The following is a 25,492-nucleotide window of genomic DNA, read 5'->3' as shown; positions in this document are numbered from 1 at the left end:
ATAGATTCAAAAATGAAACCTTCTCACACCATACATAAGAATAAACTCAAAATGGATTAAAGGCTTAAATGTATGACTTGAAACCATAACAATTCTAGAAGAATGCATCAGCAATAAACTCTTTGGCACTTCACTTAGTAACATTTTTATTTCCTGACATATATCTAGGGCAAGAAAACAAAAGAAAAAGTAAACAGATGTGACTATCTCAACTAACTAAAATGATTTTGCACAGCAAAGGAAACCATCAATAAAACAAAAAGACAATCTACTGAATAGAAGAACATATTCACCAATGATACATGTGATAAGGGGTTAATATTCAAAATCTATGAAGAACTCAGACAAGTTAACAACAGCAAACACACACACACACACACACACACACACACACACACACACACAAAACAAAACAAAACAAAACAGAAGACCTGAAGCGATACTTCCCCAAGGAAGACATATAGATGGCCAATAGACATATAAAAAATTGCTCAAAATCACTAATCATCAGAGAAATGCAAATCAAAACCACAATGAGATACAATGCCACTCCTGTCAAAATGGTTATCATCATCAGCAAATCAACAAATAAGTGTTGGTGAGGATGTGGAGAAAAGGGCATCCTTGTACATTGTTGGTGGGGATGCAGATTGATGAAGCCACTATGAAAAGCAGTGTGAAGATTTAAAAAAAATTTTTTTAAATGGAACTTCTTATGAGCCAGGGATGCCACTTCTGAAGATATCTATACTAATAAAAGTTAACTATGCTAATTAGACCAGACAGTCAAATGACCTTCTGGATGTCATTCTGAATGAAGCTGTGGTGGTGGGGGCCAAGGCAGGGGCAATTAGGGGTGATCAGGCAAGCAGGCGAGTAGTTAGGGGTGATGAGGCAGGCAGGCAGAGTGGTTAGGAGCAATCAGACAGGCGAGCAGTTAGGACCCAGAAGCGGTCCCAGATTGTGAGAGGGATGTCTGACTGCTGGTTTGCCAAGGAGTCCCAGATTGCAAGAGAGTGCAGGCTTGGCTGAGGGAGTCCCCCTTTCCCAGGCACAAATTTTGTGCACCGGGCCTCTAGTATCCAAATAAAACCAAAACACTAATTCAAAAAATATATATGCATCATATGTTTATTGTATCATTATTTAGAATAGCCAAGATATGGAAGCAACCCAAGTGCCCCTCAATAGATGAGTGGATAAAATGCTGTGGTACATTTACACAATGGAATACGATTGGAACATAAAAAAGATGAAATCTTATCCTTTGCAATAGCATAAATGGATCTAGAGGTTATTATGCTTAGTGAAATTAGGCATACAGAGAAAGGTAAGTGCCATATGATTTCATTTATATTTGGAATCTAATTAACAAAATAAACCAACAAATAAAATAAAAATAGACTCATACATACATAGAACAGACTTATACTTGTTAGAGGGGAGGGATATTAGGGGCTGGGTGAAAAGGTAAAGGGATTGAGCAGTAAAAATTGTTAGTTGCAGAATGTTCACAGAGATATAGATTATAGAATAGGGAAGTAGTCAATAAAATAATCCTATCTAATAAAAGAGTAATATGCAAATTGACCATACCTCTTATACCCACAAGCCACACCAACCAGACAATCAAGAGTGAGTATGCAAATTAACTCAACCAAGATGGCTGAGGCCACAGGGAGGCTTGGGTTCTCCCAAAGATGGAGGAAGCCAAGCTTCCCACCCTGCCCTGGCTGTCCCTGGCCTCCACTGAAGGCTACAAAGTATCAATAATAGAAGATAAATAAATACCAGATACCTGGGCCTCCACTTGGATTGCCGGGGGGCATGGCAAGCCTGCAAACCACCACAGGCCCCTAGCCCAGGCTGCTCCATGCCCCAAGGGAACCCCCACTCTGATCCAGGACACCCTTCAGGGCAAACCAGCTGGTCCCCATCCATGCACTAAGCCTCTATCCTATCTAATAAAAGAATAATATGCAGATTGACCATCACTCCAACACATAAGATGACTGCTGTCATGTGGTCGAAGATCCTGTCCCTATGTGGACACAAATGGCCAGCAGGGAAGGGCAGTTGGGAGGGACCAGGCCTGCAAGGGAGGGCAGTTGGGGGCAATCAAGCCTGCACGGGAGGGCAGTTAGAGGTGACCAGGATGGCAGAGAAGGAAAGTTAGGGGTGACCAGGATGCAGGAAAGGGCAGTTGGGGAAGATGCAGGCCTGAAGGGGAGCACAGTTAGGGGTGACCAGGCCCACAGGGGAGGGTAGTTAGGGGCAAACAGGCTGTCAGGGGAGCAGTTAGGTATCAGTCAGGCTGGCAGGGGAGTGGTTAGGGTGTCATTAGGCTGTCAGGCAGAAGCAGTTAGGGGCAATCAGGAAGGCAGGCAGGCAAGCAGTTGGGAGGCAGCAGTCCTGAATTGTGAGAGGGATGTCTGACTGCTCATTTAGGCCCAATCACACCTGGATAAAGCCTAAAGAGTCAGATATCCCTCAAGGGGTCCCAGATTAGAGAGGGTGCAGGCTGGGCTGAAGGACACCCTTCCCTTGTGCACAAATTTTGTTCACCAGGCCTCTAGTCCTATATAATAAAAAAGTAATATGCAAATTGATCATCACGCCCTGGCACAAGATGACTGCCCCCATGTGGTCACAATATAGACAGTAGGGGAGGGCAATTGGGGTGACCAGGCCTGCAGGGGAGAGCATTTAAAGGTGACCAGGTTTGAACAGGGCCAGAGCAGAACTGGTGGGCTCTGCCAAAGCAGAGGCTTGAGCAGATCTGGGGACCCTGCCTAAGCCCAGTGGAGGCTTAAGCAGAGTGCGGGGGAGGGAGGGCTTGTCCAAGCCAAAGTGGAGGTGCAGGCCTGGAGACGAGGGAGTGTGCCAGCAGTTCTGCCTCTGCACGTGAGCTTCAGAGGAAACACCTTTTCTGACTACTAATTGGCTAATCTTGCTATATAACACTTGTGGTGTTCTTGGTAACTTGGATAATAAGCATACAAAAAGGTGATCTAGGGATTTTACACCTCACTCCTGGAGGAAAAAACAAAGGTCTGCTGCTGGAGAGCTAAGAAATATCATATCCTGCCCTAGCAGGTTTTGCTCAGTGGATAATGCCTCGGCCTGCCTACCACAGGGTCCAGGTTCAATTCTGATCAAGGGCATGTACCTAGGTTACAAGCTCCTCCCTAGTCATTGCCCAGGTTGGGGCTTATATAGGAGGCAACCAATCAAATTGTCCCTCTCACACTGATGTTTCTCTCTGTCTTTCCCTCTCTCTTCCACACTCTAAAAATCAATGGAAACATATCCTCGGGTGAGAATAAAAATATAAAAGAAAAAGAAAAAAAAGAGAGAAAAATAAATGTCATATCCTATGAAAGATACACTTTGAAAATGCCTAAAGAAAGTTGTGGGGTTTTTTTTGTGGTGAAGGGACTGGAGTCCGTTGATGAAAATACCTTGTTGGCTGCGGTGACTGGCAGTGGCTGCAGCAGTGGGGAGATGGGGCTGGTGCCTTCCTCTGATCAGCGGTCACTTCCCACAGAGGGAGGCCAGACTGCGGCTTAGGCCTGCTCCCCATAGAGGGCTCCCAGTCTATGAGAGGGGGCAGGCTGGGCTGAGGGACAACCCCCCATCCCAGTGCACAAATTTTGTAACAAAACAAAAATTAAAATAAAATCTCTGACTCCTTGTCCCTGGCTGTTGGTACTATTTGGAGGTTCAGCCCATCTGGTTACCAGATGACCTAATAAATGTATAACTCTTTACCACTTTCAGCCTTGTGCGTTACTCCTTCAGTGACCCTAATAAGTCCAAAGTTTTTTGTGTTTTTTTAAAGAGTTATTTAATTCTTTATTTTTTATTTTTTATTTTGTTGTTTGTTTCATTTCCCCCCCCGATTTTTTATTAAGGTATTATATGTGTACACATCTTACCATTGTTACCCAGTGGTCATAAATAGCAAGATAAAATCACCAGTGATGGAATCTAGAGAGGACGAATGGTGGTAACCCTGAAGGGCAGGGAAGAGAATGAGCATCTTCTAGCTGACAAGAGTCAATAAGTTAGAAAGGTTAGAGAAAATTGACTCAAAAAAATGCATAAACTCTACCAGGGGTTTAGTTTCAATTTTCTGTTTCAAAAGCAATTTAGGATGAGAGCAGAAGGCATGCCATCTTATTAAATAAGAACGTTGAGATACAGGAATCTAAGAGGAAACTGAAAACAATGATAGGATCTGTAAGACCTGTTGATAAAACTTAAAAGATAAATACACAACATGGAAGGTATTATTGCATGCTCATCAGACTTTTTAGGGAAACAAAGAAAGGCAGTGAAAAGCACATTAGACTGGGAACAATAACCCATTTTTCCCCCCAGCTCTCTCACAAGGGATCATGAAATGCTGAACAAGATAAATAAGTTCTCTTTTAAAGGAAATTGTTGAGTTAAATGATTTCTAAAGTCCCTTTGAAGCGTGATTTGATATTCTAAGCCATACCTTTTTATTTTATATGGGAGAGAATGAATATAAAATATTTATGAGAGAGAAACATCGAGAAACATATGAGAGGTGCCCATATTAATATTAATATTAATATTAATATTAATATTAATGAATATGTGTATATCCCCTTGTCTTCATGTTTATACAAATAACTATCAGAAAGATTATCCAAACTGAAAGTAATTCAGAGCAACAGCAATTACTTTTTGATTCTCATTTAACTCCTGTTATTATTAGAATCTTCATAATTTGGCTTTCATTTATCTTATATTTTTTCTTCCAAATAATATGTACTATTCCTTTCATCTAAAATATAAATATATAAAACTCAATTATGACTATGCAAAACAAAATAATATAACCTCATTCTGGAAATAGAGTCTAGATAAAGATTAAACATATTCATTGAGTTTGATTAAGCTGGTGCTTGCCCAAAACCATAGCTTGGTAGAGAAGAGGCAAGATTGAGAGTGGGATAAGGCTGAAGAAGAGAGACATGATTCACAATATTTATTTAGTTTGTCATAAATTCCCAAAGTATAAAGATATCCAAAGATTAGTAAAATTAACATGGATAAAGAAAAGAAATGGTTTGACATCACAGTTAATCTTTAATTATCTTTCTGTGTGTCCAGGGCAGAAATATTGATAGAATATTGGGGACCAGCTGTAATTATGAATAATATTAATCATGTTCTGTTAACCATGATGTTTTATTCTGATTAAAGAAAGCACATTCTGCTTCCCAGTAACATTTTTCAAAGGAAGTACACTTTTCCAGTATAAGAGAAACATGGTTCTGAGCAGTCCTGATGTTTTTTTTTACAAACACAACTTCTTGTCATTTAATATGATTGAGAGTAAAAGCAAAATGTTGGACAATTAAACGTATTCTGAAATTGTTAGAGGAAGAAACATAATATTCTCCTAGCCATTAGTTATAAGAAATAAAATAATTAACATTAATCGTGCTCTGTTAACCATGAATGTTTTGTTCTAATTAGAGAAAGCATATTCTAACCTGGATGGGAGTTATACTCCCTGGTCCATTGGAGCTAACATCAGAATGCAGTCCATCCTCCTTCCCAAGAATTGCCTATTATTATGGAAAGATTCACAACTTCATGGCTGAAGCAATCTAGTCTGGGAGGTACCTGCTCTTTACAACCTCCAACTCCTATTACCTGTAATCTGGTCCCAGAGTGCCCAGAGGTGCCCACCCACTTGCGACCCTTGCCCACCCTGAGCTCGCATGACTTGTAACCTGTAATGATTATCCTATGTCTACTTTCCCATGCCTGTAATTCCTACTTCCCATGTAATCATTGTCCTTTTACTCATTATAAAGCAGCTGGCTTGCCGAAACCGGTTTGGCTCAGCGGTGGAGTGTCAGTCTGTAGCCAGGTTCGATTCCGGTCAAGGGCATGTACATTGGTTGCGGGCACATCCTCGGTGGTGGGGGGGCGGGGTGCAGGGGGCAGCTGGTCGATGTTTCTCTCTCATCGATGTTTCTAGCTCTCTATCTCGCTCCCTTCCTCTCTGTAAAAAAATCAATAAAAAATAAAATAAAAATTTTAAAAAAGCAGCTGGCTTATGGTTGGGTGAAGAGCAGATTTTTTGTGGATGACCTGCTGCTCTTCCATACTGCTAGCATTATTGGAATAAACACTCATATATGATACAACCCTGCTTCTACTTATTGGCTGAAATAGTGACAGGAAGCCCAGAACCCTTGGTTGTCAGGTTACATAGTCTGGCGACTCTGGTGGCATATAAGCGAGCAACTCCTCTAGGGTGAACATTGGCGATCCCACTTGCTGCCTGGACTGGGGGTTCCTGGGGCTGAGGTCTGGACTCTTATTTGCAGCACTGCCAGGAATGGTCCAGTTTAGAGTCCTAGCCCCAGCCTCAGCAATCTCCATCATCTCACGTAACATGTAATTTGAATCAAGCATTTCAGTATTACAGAAGAATCAATCATGTTTGTTTGGCACAGAAGCATTTGCGGCCTCTCATCTGGTTTTAAGGCATGCATTTACTGGGTGAAGCTGACCAGGACCTGGTAACAAGAGACCTCTAGAAGTCCTTGCCTGGCATTCCAGCCCTTAGTCTGATCCATTCTGGGACTAGAGACATTGCTCTGCTTCAATGTTTTGTTTTGTTGTTGCTGTTTTAATGCAGGGCATTCTGAAGTTTCTGTGGCTGGACAGACAAGAAGCATGGTGTGAAGCTCTTGTCTGGGGGTTGTGTGTGCCTGTAAATATGGTGCAGAGTCTCTGTTGATTATTATTTTGTGACTCTTTGTTGTTTGGTTTAATTGTTTAAAGGTAAAAGTGGGGCCTATCCCACTTTTCTGGGAGCCCCAGCTGCTTGTGCAGGCTGAACCCATGTCATGGATTACAGGAACTTCCCAGCAGATGCTGATAATTCTTAATATAGGGGACGCTTCCTGCTCTCCTTCTCAAGACATCAGCCAATCCAAATGCTTTGCTAGTGAGAAGTTTGTCTGCCTGTAATGTAACTTTGGTTAAGGATGTTCTGTGTTTGCTTTCTTATCTTTTGGGGACTTAGTTTACTCTTTGTTGTTTTATGAACACTGGGACTCATTTGCATCTGCTGTTCAGGCTTGCACCAATCAGAACAAAAGGTTATTTGCTGTGCTGGATTAGTGTGATAATATTCCAAAGCTATAATGTCCCAGTCTCTCCTATTGGGCATATTCATCTATTTACTTTAGGAGTTGTTTTTGTTTCTATTTTGAAATAGGATAAGGTCTATTTTTATGTGTAAGATTTCATGTTGTTGCAGTCTACTCAGAAAGAAAATTATGGGAAATAAAACTTCTAAATTCCCCAAGCTTTTCTCCTTGAAGGGCCTGAACTGCAAGAAGTGCTCTCAAGGAAGGGGGCCACTCTCACTTTGTAAAGAAAAAAATAGTAAAGTCTTTGGTAACTTAAAACTTTGGTTCTGCTGGTTTAGATAGTAGAAATTATTAAATAGCTGGGTATTTTGAAATAACAGGATACTGAAATATTAATTAATCTGAGTTTATCTACTTTTTTTGACCTCTTATTACAGAAAAGCTAGAAAATATACTTGAAACTGTTAGTGAATGTTTTATAATAGAAATATCTCTGTCAAAAGTGTAAATATATTTGCCAATCTAAAGAATGCTTTAGATTTATTTTTCAGTGATCACCTAAAAATTAAGGTTTCTGAGAATTAAGAATTCTAACCAATTGGAAAGAAATTATATTGTTTTGATAATAGAAAGAATGAGGCATGGTGATATATTTTGAAGAAAAAAATAGTTCTAAAGCTGGTTATTTCTGAATGCATAAGAAGGTTTGTAAAAGTTGTAGAAAGGTCTGTGAAAGTTATGGTAGGGTTGTGAAGAAAAATACTAAAAGGAAATTATAGATAATCTGAATAATAAATTTAATGTCATAAATGAGTCTAAAGTAAGCTACTACAGAATTTGCTTACTCTTTTCCAGTCTGCTAAAAGGTAAAAAAGAAAAAGCCTTTCCTGTTTTGTGCCCAAAAAGCAAAAGTTCTATAAATTATGTAAATGGTTATATATTATGTTATACTAGAGGCCTGGTGCATAAAATTCATGCATGGGGGGGGGGTCCCTTCAGCCCACTCTACACCCTCTCCAATCTGGGACCCCTTGAGGGATGTCTGACTGCTGGTTTATCAGGCCTAACCTGGCATTTCACATTCCTCTCACAATCCTGGGACCACTGGCTCCTAATTGCTCACTTGCCTGCCTGATCACCCCTAATTGGTCACCCCTAACTTCACCCCTGCCTGCCTGGTTTCCCCCAACTGCCGCCCCCTGCTGGTCTGGTAGCCCCACACAGTCTTCTTATTCAGTCATTTGGTCGTCCCTCATTAACACCCCTGTTGGCCTGGTTATAGGCAGCCATCTTGTGAGGGTGTGATGGTCAATTTGCATATTACCTCTTTATTATATAGGATTAATCAGGTACATGATTGCTTAAAAAGCTTACCTTCTTAATTGTAGGAACTGAAGTTTTTCTAGCTTATGGTTGTGTTTAATACTTTTTGTCAATGAATAATTTAATACTGTTTCATAATAATAATAAGGATGATATATAACTTTTTGGTAAAATAAGTTTGACAACCTTCCCAGGGTTTGAATTTTAAGATACTTTTCTTAACCTAGATTTGGCTTTAGGTCATTCCAATTGGCCTTGGAGTGCCTTAAGGATTTGTTTTCTCATCTTATGAAGGAATATTTTCTGCTTACGGTACATGGGAAACTTTGTCAAATAAAGAAATAATAACTCTGATATAATTTCATTTATAACTTTATTGTTATTCTGGAATATTGTGTCATTTTATTTATTTATTTATCCTTTTTAAAGATATATATTTTTTATTGATTTCATCGAGGAAAAAAAAGAGAGAGAGAGAGAGAGAGAGAGAGAGAGAGAGATATCAAGGATGAGAAAGAATCATTAATTGGCTTCCTCCTGCATGCCCTCACACTGGGGATCAAGCCCACAACCTGGGCATACGCCCTGACTGGGAATTGAACCACAATCTCCTGGTTCACAGGTCGACACTCAACTACTGAGCCATGCCAGCCATGTTGGAATATTGTGTCATTTAAAATTTCTTTTTGTCATTTAGAGACAGTCACTGTTTTTGCTATAATGTATTTGGGAAAATATTACATCTTCTGAGGGATCCATAGAAAGGACTCTGACATTTTCAGATCATCCCCTTCGAATTGGATGAAAATTATTGTAACTCTATAGAGTATATAGATTTATAGAAATATTGGCAGGAAAAAAAAAACAACACAGGGAAAAAAAATGATTGTGGGACTGAATGATATGAAAAGAATTATATAATTTTTGTAACTTTTGTGGAAAATATTGCTGATTTTTAATCTTTTTTTGTTTTTCAGACATTAGGAAACTTTCTTCTTTCCTTAAATCAATTTGGTAAATTATGTATTTTTCTCCCTACCTTATCTCTCCAGAATTTGGCAATTCTTACTAAGTGAGTCATGGCAAAATGCTTCATTGCATGAATTCTATAAGACATGTTTCCAATTGTCGTTTTATGAACCAAGACTTTGAATGGAATGTCATGTCTGAAAGAGAAATGCCTGGACTTTGGATGTCACCAGAAAGTTTTAAGGAATGAAGACTGACTTTGAAGCCAATAAGTGAGCCTTAGAGAAATAGCCTGGTAGCTTCCTTGGTCAGTGGTTTATGTCAGTTTTTTCAGGTACGAAATAAAGGTTGCTTTCCTGAGAGATGGCAAGGCATATTGGGAACCTCAAGAATATAAGGAAATTCACCCAAGTCTGCAGGTACTGCAGGAAAACCTGATGGAACCTAAGTGGCTCACCTTCTTTGCCCTGAGGGGCTAATTAAAGCTCAATCATGAAACTCCAGCAAAGAAAAAACTTTAAAGGCCTATATGATCAATTGCTATTCTTATTGTGTTCATGTAAGTGATTGGGCCAAATTAAAACTATATTTAATACAATAAGTCAATTGGTCTTAATTTGGATCCTTAATAAAGATGAGGGTGATTTTAGGGAAGTAATTCTGTTTCAGTAGATTCTATAAGATACAATTGTGAATATTAGACTCAAAGCTTTACTTTTTACCTATGAATTGAACTGGATCCTGAATTTATCTCTAGCTTTTATCCCAATAATACAAAAAAATTATAACGAAGTTTTTCTCCACCAGTTTACAAGCCCTACTTGTACTCAAGGAATACCACCTCTGAACACCATTGCCACCTCTTTTCATGACCAGGCTTCATTGTCCCTCTGACAGAGAGGAAGAATCTCTTGGCTCTGAAAGAAAACTTCATACCTTTTCAGCTTGAAGCAGCTACAGAAGAAACCATGTACCTCTTTTCTCTAAAATAATTCAGAGCAGGATCCTTGAAGGGGGATGTGGTAGTCAGACAGACATCAGCAGAGAAAAGACAATAGGCCAACTGGGACAGAAATTGATGGGACCCTGAGACATGTGTCTCACTTCTCCAACTGCTCTGAAGCTGGCAATTGAAGAACCTATGTAGAACGGAACTTGACATTTTGCCTAGAAGGAGTTGGGACACCTATTGCTAATGTATTGAATTATACTCATTTTTAAAAAAATATATTTTATTGATTTTTTGCAGAGAGAAAGAGAGAGGGATAGAGAGTTAGAAACATCGATGAGAGAGAATCATCGATCAGCTGCCTCTTGCACACCCCCTACTGTGGATGTGCCCGCAACTAAGGTACATGCCCTTGCCCGGAATCGAACCCGGGACCTTTCAGTCCGCAGGCCGACGCTCTATCTACTGAGCCAAACCGGTCCTGGCGAATTATACTCATTCTATTCATTTTGGGAGGAAAGTCATATACTTGGACTTTTATTGGTTGGGACCCATTGTTTGGGAAAAAGATGCAGGGATTTTTTTTTTTTTAAAGGTTACCACAGTAGTTACCTGAGGCAAATGTCAGACATTTTACTGGAAGTGCTTATTGTCTTTTAGTATCTAATAACTACAATATGAATTGTTCTGATAATTATACCATCCTTTATAATAATGGACATACTAAACTACCAGCTGGTTGGTTTCTGATATGTGGTATAACTATCTATACATATATCCCTGCTAATAACACCTGTTCCTTAGGATGACTGACTGTCCTTATGTCTCAGAGACAACCCAGGGTCCCAAACAAAAAGACCTTCTCATGGCCATAGTACCAGACTGCAACAATGATCTCCATCTGTGGAGTCCTGTTGAATATATTGCTTTAAACATTTTTTGTTAAGTTGGTAATGGTAGGCTCCCTAAATGTAGAAGTGGCCTAGTTGGCTTATAGCATGGTAAAAGCCCCACCCAAATGCCACTTCCAGGGTTATTCAAGGAATACATTAAAAGCTGAGAAATGTCAGGGAGCAGTTCTAGAGCACATGTGTCAAACACAAGGCCCGCGGGCCAAATCCAGCCTGCCAGGCCTTGCAATGTGGCCTGCACCGCGCTGTCATCACTGCACCCCGCTGTCAGTTTATGACATTGTCAGTTTATGACTGTTCAGTAAACCATTCGGCCCGCGATTTAGGCTGGATTTTAGATTTTGGCCCCTTCTCTGATTGAGTTAGACACCCCTATTCTAGAGAATTAGGCAGCAATAGATTATTTGTTGCTGTGGCATAAACACAGTTGTGAGGAATTGAAAAAAAATGTTCTGTTTTAATCTATCTGACAATTCTCAGTTGATAGAAAACAACATTCATCAAATTAGAGAAACCATATTCAAGATTGTACATTTGCTGTATTCTATCCCTGGGAACTGCTTTCAAGGCAAAAGCAAATTTAGCCCAGCAGGATGAGATTTTTCATCTAAACTTAATCTCATATATATAAGACTAGTGGCCTGATGCATGAATGAAGATTCATGCAAGAATGAGCCTTTGTTCTCCTGGCTGCCAGCACTGCCTTTGCTCTGGCCGGAGCAATCTTTCTGCTTTGGCTCAGAGCCACCTTTCTGCCTTCCCACACTGCCCAGAGGCCCAGACTGGCTGGGGTGGTACAGAACACCTGCATCCTGCCCTCTGCTAGGCACCTGCATATGCAAATTAACCCAACATTTTTGTTGGGCTAATTTGCATACTCACTCCTGATTGGCTCTGGGTGTCACGAAGGTATGGTCAATTAGCATGTTACTCTTTTATTAGGTAGATGATAAAAACAAAACAAAACAGTGGGGAATGTTAGGGGTATAAACATAATTTTAGGAACTAGTTATTAGTTATAAGAAATAAAATAAGAAATGTTAATCATGCTCTGTAAACCATGATTGTTTTGTTCTGATTAAAGAAAGCACATTCTAAACTATCTGGGTATTATACATCCCTAGAGATAGGAGCTAACTTTGTAATTCAGTTCATTCTCCTTCCCAAGAACTGTCTGTCATTATGAAAATATTTACAATCTTGTGGCTGAAAAAATCTAGTGTGAGAGGCACCTGCTCTTTTCAACCCCCAGCCCCTATTACCTATACGCTGGTCCCAGAGTGCCCAGAGGTGCCTGCCTTCTTGCAACTCCCCTCCCCTTTGCCATGACTGCATGACTTGTAACCTGTAATGATTATCCCGTGCCTACTTTTCCATGTCTGTAATTCCTACTTCCCCACATAATCTTTGTTCTTCTACCCAATATAAGCAGCTTGCTTATGGTGGATTGAAGAGTAGATTTTTTGTGGATTACCTGCTGCTCTCCCATACTGTAACCATTATTGGAATAATTTCTCATATATGATTCAACCCTGTCTCTGTTTAATTGGCTGAAGTAGCGACAGGCAGCCTGGACTCTTTGGTTGTCCAGTTACAAAATCACTGTGCTTGAATATGGCACAGTATTTTCTAGTTATAATATTTATCTAATCATTTAATTGAGAACATCTTATCAAGCATAATATGCTCTTAAATGAGCCCATGTTACACACTAAGAACAATGGAAAATATTCAATATGAAATGCAAATATATTTAAATATACAATTATTTTTTAAATTATTCTTTGATGATGCTTTACTAGAAGTGAATTATAGTCATGTATAGTCAGGTTTCTATTGCTGTTTTATCTTTATTGTTGAAGGTATTACAGATGTCCTCTTTTATTCTTCATTGTCCCCTTCTAGCCCACACCTGCCCCTGACCCCAGGCCTTCAACACACTATTGTCTGTGTCTATGAGTTATATATATATATATATATATATATATATATATATATATATATATATATATACTTACAAGTTCTTTGGTTAAAAAACAATTAAAATAAAGAATAATACTAACATGTTATGCTCTTACCCCTATTGTTCCAAAGCTTTCTGGCTTTCTTCTTATCTTTTTCTTGCACAGGTGTGCCCATATCCATTTGATCAGGTACCAAAGAGATTTGGGGCTAGGAATAACATTGAAGGGAGTAGGCAGGGTACCTCCTTCTTCAAAATAACTCATCCAAAGCTTTGTTCGAGCAAATTTCCATTCTATATCAGCATGGTCCTGAAGAGAAGAATATGATAATTGCTGACATGTTTCTTAATTATTAATGTCATATAAACTTCACAGAGAGCCTGTAACCTGACTTGTGTAGCTCTTGGAACATTAATTACTCATGAAAACATTGCTTAGCCTTGGATATTGTCATCTAAACACTGCAGATGATGGCTTATCCTAGTAAGAGTAACAGCTTTCTTATAACTTTTCATCTTTCCTTCTTCCATGAAACAGTCATCTAAAATAATTCCATATTAAAGAGACTCACAGTTATTACTTATGCCCCACAACTGGGGCATGTGCTCTGGCCGGGAATGGAACTGGTGACCTTTTGATCCATGGGTCAATGCTTATCATTGAGCCACACTGGCCAGGCTAAACCAATACTTTAGGTGACTACCCTTTTATTATCTTAAGCTGATTCTACTGAATCCCATTCTCTAGCAAACAAATATACTTTTCTTCATTAAGTTAGAATCTATAAGCTTGTTTAGAAAAAAAGTAAACAAGAGGGAACTAGAGGAGAGGAACAAGAGGGAATGGGTGGGAAACTGTAGCTTCTGTGCTTCCATCTAATGATTGATGCCTCCAATCAGACATTTGTTAAGCAACAATGGAGGCCATACATTTTCTAAATACAGTGATTCCTATTGAAAGTACAATTTGTCCAATGCTTAGACTAAAATATATATTGCTCATAGTAGAAAGATATATACAACCTATGCATTCATTGGCAAGCAGAAATTTAGTAATATTAGAATGATGTATAGTCTAATATTATCCTACTCTAAAATCTGAGTTTCTTTTTATAATAGTAATGGGTTTAAATTAATTATTTTGAATTATTTAACGTATATGTGCCTAGTTTCTTGCACTTCCTACTTCCAAGATTGTCTACTTAATTCAATTTATGGCTAATTCAAAAGGAGAATGTCTGCTCTCTAACTAAATGCCAACCTTTCTTACAATGCTGGTTTGGTGGTGATGAACTTCTTTATCTTTTTCTTGTCTGGGAAACTATTTATATGTCCATCAGTTTTATTGATAGATTTGCAGGATAGAGTAATAATGGTTGTAGGCCCTTGCTTTCATCATTTGAATATTACTTGACACTCCCTTCTGTCCTGAAAAGTTTATTTTGAGAAATCAGCTGAAAGTCTTATGGGGCTTACTTATAGGTAACTGTTTTCTCTTGCTGCTTTAGGATTCTATCTTTGTATTTAACTTTTTGCATTTTAATTACAGTGTATCTTTGTGTGGGCTTCTTTAGGTTCATCTTGTTTGGGATTATCTGAACTTCCTGGATTTATATGTATGTTTTCTTCTCCGAGTTAGGGAAATTTTCAGTCATTCAAATCAGTTTTTAATTTCTTGCTCTCATTCTCCTTCCACTCCCCCATGATGTGAATGTCAATAGACTTAAAGTTGTTCCAATGGCAATAAATGCATACCTATAAACAATTTAATCTACAAACAAAATGAATAAGCAGAACAGAAACAGACTCATAGATACAGAGAAATTTTGTTGGTTGCTAGATGGGAGAGTGTGAGGGACTGGGCAAAAAAGGTTAAGGGATTAAGATGTACAAATTAGTTGTTACAGAGTAGCCATGGGGATACAAAGTACAGCATAGAGAATATTGTCAATAATATTTTAATAACTAGGTATGGTGCTGAATGTGTTTAGGATTTATTAGGGTTATCACTTATTAAATTATGTAATATCTGATCACTGGGGTGTATACCTGCAACTAATTTAATGATACATGTAAATTTTAAATGAAAAAAAACAACAACTTGGAACTGAACTATGATGATGACTAAAAATCACATTCTGCTACCCATCTTCTAACTTAGTCAATATTTAAAGCTTCACTTAGCTATTTGCTCTCATAGGAAGCCTGCCATCAATCTCAGCTACCTCCCACCATCAATCTCAGCTACCTCCCACCCCAGCATGTATGGTCCTTTTCTTCTGTACTTTAATCATATTAGCAAATCCCTTTTCTCAATATTGAAATCACTTACTTATTTTATACCTATTACATCACATTTTTCTTGAGGACAGAGACTTCCTTATTCTATATATCCCTAAAAGCAAGCCTATACTTGGCATATATAAGATGAACAATAAATATTTGTTTAAAGGATACATGAGTGGCTTTAGATATGGTCTGCATAATTGCTTTTGCCTTTTAACCATTAAACTTTACTCTTTAAATATATTTTATTGATTTTTCTTAAAAAGAGGAAGGGAGAGAGATAGAGAGGTAGAAACATCGATGAGAGAGAAACATTGACCATCTGCCTCTTGCACACCCCCTACCGGGGACGTGGCCGCAACCAATGTACATGCCCTTGACTAGAATCGAACCTGGGACCTTATTCCGCAGACTGACGCTCTACCACTGAGCCAAACAGGTTTCGAATAAACTTTACTCTTTTTAAAATACTTAATCCTAAAGCTCTTAGTTAGGACTAGCAGGACAAAAGAAAAAGCCCTCAGGGTAAATTCTGGTATCTTAGGAAAGGCGGAAATAAAATACTTGGCTTGTTCATGCTCCAAGAAGGCATATGCAGGATCCTGGAAAGGACACCTGGTTCAGCTTCTGAGGGCCTGATCTCCTCTCAAGTAGTTTTAGTATTTGGGTTAAATAAAAATTTGAAGCTTATTCTCATCTCTGTAAGAATTAATACTCCACAAAGTACCAAAAAGAAAATATCATACTATTCTTAAATAGTGTTCTCTTCATAAACTTCATACATAATGCATGTTTTATAGAATCCAAATTGTATATACAACTTTATATACAATTTGTCTATGGCTTTATATTTAGAGGCTTCCCAATGTTTTTGAAGGGGTAGTTTTGAAAATAGAATTTACAATAGGTAATTGTGTTGACTAGAAGAATACAGATGTTCTGACACAAATATACAGGGAGTATCTAAAAATTTTCAGATTTGTAAGATGCTTGAATGAAGTTCCACAAATATAGCTATTATCTATGACCTAGGTATATCCAGATGGGGATATGTTAGACTTTGAATCAGTAAATGAAAGTATTATTTCTTATATTTATGCAGTTTTTCATCTGTGATAGGTTTAAGTAAAATTCAGAATGTTGCCTCTCAAAAAATAATGTTTCAGAGTTTTAGCAATAGATTCCAAAATGCAATATAATTGTAGTTATATATGGAGAAACTGAGAAGCCTATAATCCTACTTAATAAAAGAGTAATATGCAAACTAACCATTAATCCTCTCAAGGCACGTCCACCAGCCACACCCACTAGCCAATCAGAGTGAGTATGCAAATTAACCCCAACCAAGATGGCTTCAGCCAGAGAGAGCAGTTGAGAAGCTTGGGTTTCCCCTGCAATAGAGGAAGCCAAGCTTTTCACACACCCTGGCCAGCCTAGGCCTCCACTCAAGGCTACAAAGTTTCAATTATAGAAGATAAATCCCAAGAAAAATGGCAGTAGCCACAGAGCTGGAGAGAGCAGGCTAGGGTTGCTCCCAGCAATGGAGGAAGACAAGCTTTCCACCTGCCCTGGCTGGCCTAGGCCTCTACTCAAAAACACAAAGTTTCAATTATAGAAGGTAAACAAATCCAAAAGGAAATGGCTGCAGCCACAGAGCAAGCAGGAGGCTTGGCACTGCTCCAGGCTACAAAGTTTCAATTGTAGAAGATACATAAATCCCAGATACTAGGGCCTCTCCTTGGGTCACCAGGGTTGTGACCTGCAAACCACCACAGGACCTGCGCTCAGGCTTCCCCACACCCCAAGGGAACCCCCACCCTGATCCGGGGCACCCTTCAGGGTAAACCAGCTGGCCCCCACCCATGCACCAGGCCTTTATCCTATCTAATAAAAGAGTAATATGCAAATTGACCATCACTCCCACTCACAAGATGGCTGCCCCCACATGGTCAAATATCCTATCCCTATGTGGACACAAGATGGCCACCACAAGATGGCCAACAGGGGAGGGCAGTTGGGAGGTATCAGGTCTGCAAGGGAGGGCAGTTGGAGGCAATCAACCCTGTAGGGGAGGGCAGTTAGGGGTGGCCAGGACAGCAGAGGAGGAAAGTTGGGGGCAAACCGGTTGGCAGGGGAGTGGTTAGGGGGTGATCAGGCTGGCAGGCAGAAGTGGTTAGGAGCAATCAGAACGGAAGCAGGCAAGCAGTTAGGAGCCAGCAGTCCTGGATTGTGAGAGGGATGTCCGACTGCCCATTTAGACCTGATGCTGGTGGGATCAGGTCTAAATGTGCATTTTAACATTCCTTGAGGGGTCCCAGATTGGAGAGGGTTAGGGGAACCTCCCCAACCCATGCACAAATTTCGTGCTCCAGGCCTCTAGTTATCCTTATAAAATGATAATTGTCTAAATATTAAAGACTTAAAAGATATTTCATTCCAGCATTATTTACTTTATTACGATTGTGATTGGCTATAGATATACATCACTAACATGTAAGCTCTAGTAGATAAAAGGCTTAATCTTCTTTGTTCATTGCTATAGTTTTAGTTCCTAGAACAGTACCTGGTAGCAGAGTACGTATTCAATAAGAATTTGTAGAATGAATGAATAAATAAGTTAAACTAAGTGTTTGAGTTCCATATTCAATATACAATATACAATATTGAATATACAATGTATATAAAATATATAATAGTCTGCTACAGAATTAAAGCTTATACTTATATTGCTTTTACTAGCCTTTAAGAAACTAAAAATCCTGTGACTTTTTCCCCTCAGATTCTCCTATGGACTATTTTTTGTATCTCGCCAAGCTGGCCTGAGTTTACTTACATCAAGATTGTAGGTTAAATGGAAAGACACAATGCAAGTCCAAAGGGCACTTACCTATTGCTTGCCATATTAATGACTACCTAAAAGGATAAATATAGTTTATTTTATAATTACATGTAAAACACTAAATTACTATCTAGTTAAATATGGTGAATACTGCTTAGAAACTTCAAATTAACCATTTTGTTATACTTTTGTCTTATCAATAGTCAATTCCAGACCTTATTTACAATGATGATAGAATGGAGTATAACTAGGAACAATGTATTCTAGGTTAAAATATTGAAGTAAAATAAAATTATTCAACTTACAGCAATAAGTTGGTAAGAATTATTCATCATAGCTATTAACATGTTGAGTAGGACAACCAGAGAGATGACATTGTATGTCCCAAACATGGTGGCACCAACAAACTCAGTGAATTCATGCTGTGCTTTAACATTGGTCACATATAAATTGATGAGCCCAAATATTGACCAAAACAGGGACTGGAGTGTCTCAAATAACCTGGAATAAAGATAAAATGAATTAATAACAATGTTTATAGAACCAGTATACAAAGACATAACAGTAAAACTGGAATACTATTATGTATATAAAATTAATTTAAAAATACAGTTCTCCACTGGGTATCTATACAAAAAATTTGAAAACATTTAATCCCAAAATATATGTATCCCTATGTTCACTGTAGTGTTATTTATGGTGGCCAAGATATAGAAATACAGAAGAATCATTTGGTAGATGATTGGATAAAGAACATAGGATATGATATATATATATATATATATATATATATATATATATATATATATATATATACACATTATTTACTAGAGGCTCAGCCTGACCTGTGCCCTCTCACAGTCCAGGAGCCTTGAGATCAATCACCCCAAAGAGATAGGCCCTGCCTACCTGGCCAAGGCTCTGTGATGGATCACCCCTGCAGAGGGAGGCCCAGACTACCCACCTCAGTGCAACTGGCTGGGTAGTCTGGGCCTCCCTCTGCAGGAGTGATTGATTGTGCCCTGCAGAGGGAGGACCCTTCCACCCACCATAGCCCACTGGCCAGTGACCTAGGCCTCTCTCTTCAGGGCGATCATAGGGCGATGGCCAGGCCTGACCAATCGCATTGCACCCACCTTGGCTGGCCTGGTGCCAGTGTGTGTCAAAGTGTAGTTGTCTGGCAGGTTGTCAGGATGGTCTTTCTGTTATTTGATTGCTCGGTCAATTTGCATACTGCTTTTATTATTATAGATAGTATGAAATACTACTTAGTCATAAGAAAAGATGAAATACTGCCATTTGCAACAACATAGATTGGTCTTCAGAATATCATACTAAGCAAAATAAGTCAGTCAGAAAAAAAATCAAGAACCATCTTACCTAATAATAGACAAACATGCTAATTGACCAGACCTTCGTGACGCCCACCAGCCAATTAGAAGTGAGTATTCAAATTAACCCAATGAATATTGTGGATTAATTTGCATACATGGACACTAAGCAGCCAGGGGACTCTGAGCAGGGTAGGAAGGCAGAAAGGAGGCTCCAGACTGGAGCAGAAAGGTGGCTCCAGCCAGAGTGAAAGTGGTGCTGGCAGCCAGGGAAAGGAAGGCCCATTGTTGCACGAATCTTCATGCATTCAGCTTCTAGTATGATATAAAACTGAAAGCAACAAATGAACAAACAAGAAAGAAAAATTATAAACACAGATAACACTATGTTGGTCACCAGAATGATAAGGGGGTAGTAAAGGCTAACGGGGATCAAATATTGGAAGATTTGACTTTGGGTGGAGAGCACACAATGCAATATACAGATTCTATATCATAAATGTACATTTGAAATTCTATATAATTTTATTAACAAATACCACCCCAATAAATTTAATTAAAAATAAAAATAAATGAATGAATTAATGAATGAATGACAAAAGAAAAAGTACAGGTCAGTAGTAAAATAAAATTTTAATTATAAAATTAAATTATAAAATAATTATAAAATTAAACTTAATAAAAATAATTTTAAAATTGTTTTATTCATACTAGTATAAATTGTGTACTTGATTTTCCTAAGACTTTTGAAAGCTATATTTAGTTTTCTAGGTCAAAGATGAAAAATCTGACCCACAATCTTTTTTTATATGGCTGCTGAGTTAAAAATAAATTTTGGTTTTGCAAATAATTGGAAAAAACATAGAAGAGTGATATTTTATGACAGATGAAATTAAATGAATTCACAATTTAATGTCCATAAAAAAGTTTTTTTAGAGTTTATTTTTATTTTTTAAAATCTTTATTGTTGAAAGTATAAAAATAATATATATATCCCTTTTTTTCTCCCATGAACACTTATTGCTCACCCTGCCCCAAGCCACCCTATTGTCTGTGTCCATGGGTTTGGTTGATCTCTTCCCCGCCCCCTCTTCCCTTCCACCCCTGACGCTGACCCACACCAGCCTTCCTTCTGGGATTCCACAGTTTGTTCCATGCTTCTATGTTTCTGGTTCAATTTGGTTCAACAGTTGTTTTTTCATTAGATTCCACATATGAGTGTGATCATGTGATACTTGACTTTCTCTGACTGGCTTTTTCACTTAGGATAATACACTCCAGGTACCTCTATACTATCTCAAAAGGTAAAAGATTCTTCTTTCTACTGCTGCATAGTATTCCATGGTATAAATGTACCACTGCTTTTTTACTCACTCATCTACTGTTGGGCACTTGGGCTGTTTCCAGATCTTAGCTATGAATATAAGGTTACGTACATTCTTTTTATTATTATTATTATTATTGATTTTTTACAGAGAGGAAGAGAAAGGGATAGAGAGTTAGAAACATAGATGAGAATCATCGATCAGCTGCCTCTTGTACACCCTCTACTGGGGATGTGCCCTCAACCAAGGCACATGCCCCTGACCGGTATCGAACCCGGGACCTTTCAGTCCACAGGCTGACGCTGTGTCTACTGAGCCAAACCGGTTTCGGCTGTACATTCTTTTTGATTAGTGTTTTTGGGTTTCTTTGGATATATTCCTAGAAGTGGAATCACTGGATCAAATGGTAGTTCTATAATTAATTTTTTGAGGAAACTTCATACTGCATAAATAAAGTTTTATTGAAGCAAAAAGATAGTCATTTATTTATGCATTACCTATTATATATTTTGTATTACAATGGCAGAGGTAACTGTAACAGAAAAACATATGGCCCACAAATATTTACTATGTGTCTTTTTCATAGAAAGTTTGTCCCATCTTAGGGCAATTAGTAATAGTTAACAAATAATTGACTCTCAAGCCTAGTCTTTGAAAAATGTCATTTCTTTTACCTGATTTTGCTTTTAGTTGTAAGAGGATTAAGATATATATGAAAGGACTTTAACATCTGGAAAACAACTAAAAAAAAGACTGAAAAGCACTTGTATTTTCTTATATGATTGCTTTTACATGTAAACATTCTATTTTTTAATAGATGTGTAAAGCTATCAATAGGACACAGATTTCCATTTTATTCCACATTTTATTTATGTATTTACTTATTTTTAATTATGTTTTTATTGATTTTAGAGAGGAAGGGAGAGGGAGAAAGAAACATCAATGATGAGAAAAAATAATTGACCGGCTGCCTCCTGCAAGCCCCACACTGGGGATCGAGCCCACAACCCGGACATGTGCCATGATCGGGAATTGAGCCATATCCTCCTGGTTCATAGGTCAACACTCAACCACTGAGCCAATTTGGTGGGTTTATTTCACATTTTAAAAGAGTATACATGGACCTTGAGAATATCATGCTAAACAAAATATGTCAGTCAGAAAAAGCTAAGAATCATATGATTTCACCCATATGTGGGATATAAAACTAAAATTCATAAACACAGACAACAGTAAGGTAGTGAAGTGGGTGTGGAGGTACTAATAGGTAAAGGAGGCCAAATATATGGTGATAAAAAATGACTGACTGTGGGCACAAGTACAGATTATGTATCACAGAAATGTATATTTGAAACCTATATAATCCTTTTAACCAATGTTATCCCAATACATTTAATAATTCAAAAAAATTATATATAGGTGTCTTTAGTAAATTCATTTTGGAAGAAATTCCATTTTACAAAAACTTAGCTAAAGAACATATATGCACAATCGACAATATAGTGATAGCCAGAAGAAGAGGGAACAGAGACTGAATAGAGGTGGGCAAAGGAAGGGGAAAATCTGTAATAGTGACAATTATAAAAATAAAGTTACAAGAAATGGACTATTTAGTTTGAATACTATGAAGATAACAGAATAAATTATAATTTTATTATTTTTCTTTTCACATTCTATGTGACGTAATTTATATGAAGCACTGAGAAAAGCAAAATGAATGAATGAATTAAATATTTAAAGGCTTGTTAACTCTGTTCTCTATTAAACATACTTTTCTTTGCAACCACTTGTCAACGATTTTTCAAATTAATAATATTCAATCTAAATTTCTGCATGTTATTGATAGAAATGTTTAGACTTACGTTGAAAATGCATTATTTTGCTTTTCGCATCGTATGCCTTTGCAGTTTAAACCTTTTGTTTCTTCATAGTAGAAATATAATTGATTTAGGCCATTAGCAAATGCTAACAACACAAGGCAGTATATGAATAGAAACTTCAAAATGTCCAGGAGCATTCTTCCCAAAGATATCTGCAGAGGCCCCAGGTGAGAATTTGCAGTAAACAGTGAAATCAGGCGTAGGGAACTGAAGATGTTTGCAATCGCAAATAAAGCTTCAGCCACCAGAGTGGGATGCCACATGTCCCAAGATTCTCGAGGATTAAGAGCACTGTACTGAAGAAAAGAGAAAAATAAAGTAAAACAATTGCATACATATGGATATGTCAGGCCAGGATACTTTTTTGAGAAGCTGGTGTCCTCCACAGCAATGGCAGCAATACTAATCTGAAGAAAAAAAAATATCCTATATAATAAAAACCTAATATGTTAAGTGTCCACTCACTATAACGTGCACTGACCCCCAGGGGGCAGACAGTCAACCAGTATGTTAGCTTGCTGCTGGGGTCCAACCTTTCAGGACTGAACAAGACGGGCTGAACATGCCCTGGAGCCCTCCTGTTATCCCTCTCCAGCTGGCCAACCTCCCGCATCCCTCCCCAGTCCTGATCGTGCACCACTGGGGTCCATCTGCCTGGCCTGTGACCTCTCGCAATCTGGTACCCCTCAGGGGAGGTTAGAGAGCTGGTTTCAACCTGATCCTGCAGGCCAGGCTGAGGGACCCCACTGGTATATGAATTTGTACACTGGGTTTCTAGATAATTTATAATTTATAAACTTAAAGTGCTTTCCTGACCTGTCCTTTTCATTTGTAGTATTCATTAATATGTGAATTACATCTCCTCTTGCCTTTCCAATGGAATTTTTTTAAAAAAAGAAGTGTTACATTTGGGGTGGGGGAGAGTAGTATCTGATTTTACATTGGGAAAAATATAGCAATATCATTGTAACAAAGAAAAAATCCTATCTAATAAAAGAGTAATATGCAAATTGACAGTCACTCCAACACACAAGATGGCTGCCCCCATTGGTCAAAGATGGCTGTCACAAGATGGCCATCAGGGGAGGGCAGGTAAGAGGGTCCAGGCCTCAAGGAAGGGCAGTTGGGGGTGATCAAGCCTGCTGAGGAGGGCAGTTAGGGGTGACCAGGCTGGTAGAGGAGGGAAGCTGGGGCAATCAAGCCTGCAGGGAAGGGCAGTTGGTGGGGACCCAGGCTTGCAGGGGAGGGCAGTTAGATACAATCAGGCTGGCAGGGGAGCAGTTAGGCATCAATCAGGTTGTCAGGGGAGTCGTTAGGGGGTGATCAGGCTGGCAGGCTGAAGCAATTAGGGGCAATCAGGCAGCCAAGCAGGCAAGCAGTTGGGAGTTTTGAGGTGGATGTCCCAGATTGGAGAGGTTGCAGGTTGAACTGAGGGACACCCCCTACTCCCATGCACCAATTTCATGCACTGGCCCTCTAGTACATTATAAGTGAAAGGCACTAAATTTTTAACAAAATAATGATTTTACTTACCATCCTATCTAATAATAGAGTAATATGCAAATTACCATCACTCTGCAACAAAACGATGGCCCCCATAGCCACAAGATGGCAGCACCCAGTCCCCTCAGGCCCACTGCTGGAATGTCCAGCCTGTCCGCAGGAGCACCCTCCCAGCTCCACTGCAGGAGTGGACGCCCTGTGAAGGATCGCAGGGTGTTGGGGGTCTGCTCTGGCCCCAGGCCGAAAGCCTCTGCTGGAGTGTTTTGACCTGGTGCAGGAGAGAAGCCCCTGTGATCGACTGCAGAGAGCTGGGGTCGCTTCAGCCTGGTGCAGGAGAAGACCTCCTGCGATTGACCGCAGGGATCTGGGGGCCTCTCTGACACTAGGTGGAAAGCCTCAGTTTCTGCCTGTTGCAGGAGCAGACCCCCTGTGTTTGATAGCGTGGGCAGGGAGCTGGGGGTCTGCTTTCAGCCTGGGCAGGAGCTGACCCACTGTGATTGATTGCAGGGAGATGGGGGTCTGCTCCTGCCCAAGAGGCTTTTGGCCTGGGAAGGCCTGGGCAGGGGCTAAGTCGGTGATCAGAGGGAGCTGGAGGGGGCCCTGCCCAGGCCTAAAGCTTCGGCAAGAGGCTTTAAGCCTGGGCAGGGCCCAGCCCTCGATGGGTGTGAACTATAGAGGAAACACCTTTTCTGACTGCACGTTGGCTAAGCTTCCTCTATGCCACTGGTAATATTCTTAGTAACTTGGGTAATAAGAATCCAAAAAGGTGACCTAGGGTTTTTCCACCACACTTCTGGAGAAAAAAAAAATGAAGGTCTGCTGCTGGAGGGCTAAGAAATGTCATATCCTTCCTAGCTGGTTTGACTCAGTGGATAGAGCCTCAGCCTGCCGACCGCAGGGTCTGGGTTCTATTCTGATCAAGGGCATGTACCTAGGTTGCAGGATCCTCCTTGGCCGAGGCCCAGATCAGGGCTCATGCAGGTGGCAACCAATCAAAGTGTTCCTCTCACTTTGATGTTTCTCTCTATCTTTCCCTTTCTCTTCCAGATTCTCTAAAAGTCA

At 39.2% G+C, this 25,492-nt stretch overlaps 1 protein-coding gene across 5 annotated transcripts in view; it reads right to left on the bottom strand.

The window, feature by feature from the left end:
* Positions 1-25,492, bottom strand: part of TRPC4 (transient receptor potential cation channel subfamily C member 4) — a gene marked incomplete at its 5' end in the record, with an annotated part of 247,625 nt that overhangs the window by 25,757 nt on the left and 196,376 nt on the right. For 4 of the 5 annotated variants that reach the window (XM_084879507.1, XM_084879508.1, XM_084879509.1 and 1 more), the window contains 3 exons: positions 13,382-13,576; positions 18,697-18,892; positions 22,910-23,223. In XM_084879507.1, coding sequence (XP_084735633.1) covers positions 13,382-13,576; positions 18,697-18,892; positions 22,910-23,223 — 705 coding nt within the window. The remainder of the gene's footprint in view (positions 1-13,381; positions 13,577-18,696; positions 18,893-22,909; positions 23,224-25,492) is intronic. The other variant, XM_084879510.1, reaches the window with a different exon arrangement.

This window comes from Pipistrellus hanaki (assembly GCF_964339955.1).
Source record: "Pipistrellus hanaki genome assembly, chromosome: 3".
Taxonomy (NCBI): Eukaryota; Metazoa; Chordata; class Mammalia; order Chiroptera; family Vespertilionidae; genus Pipistrellus; species Pipistrellus hanaki.
Note: the sequence above shows the minus strand (reverse complement) of the source record. Positions and strands in the feature narration are given on the sequence as shown.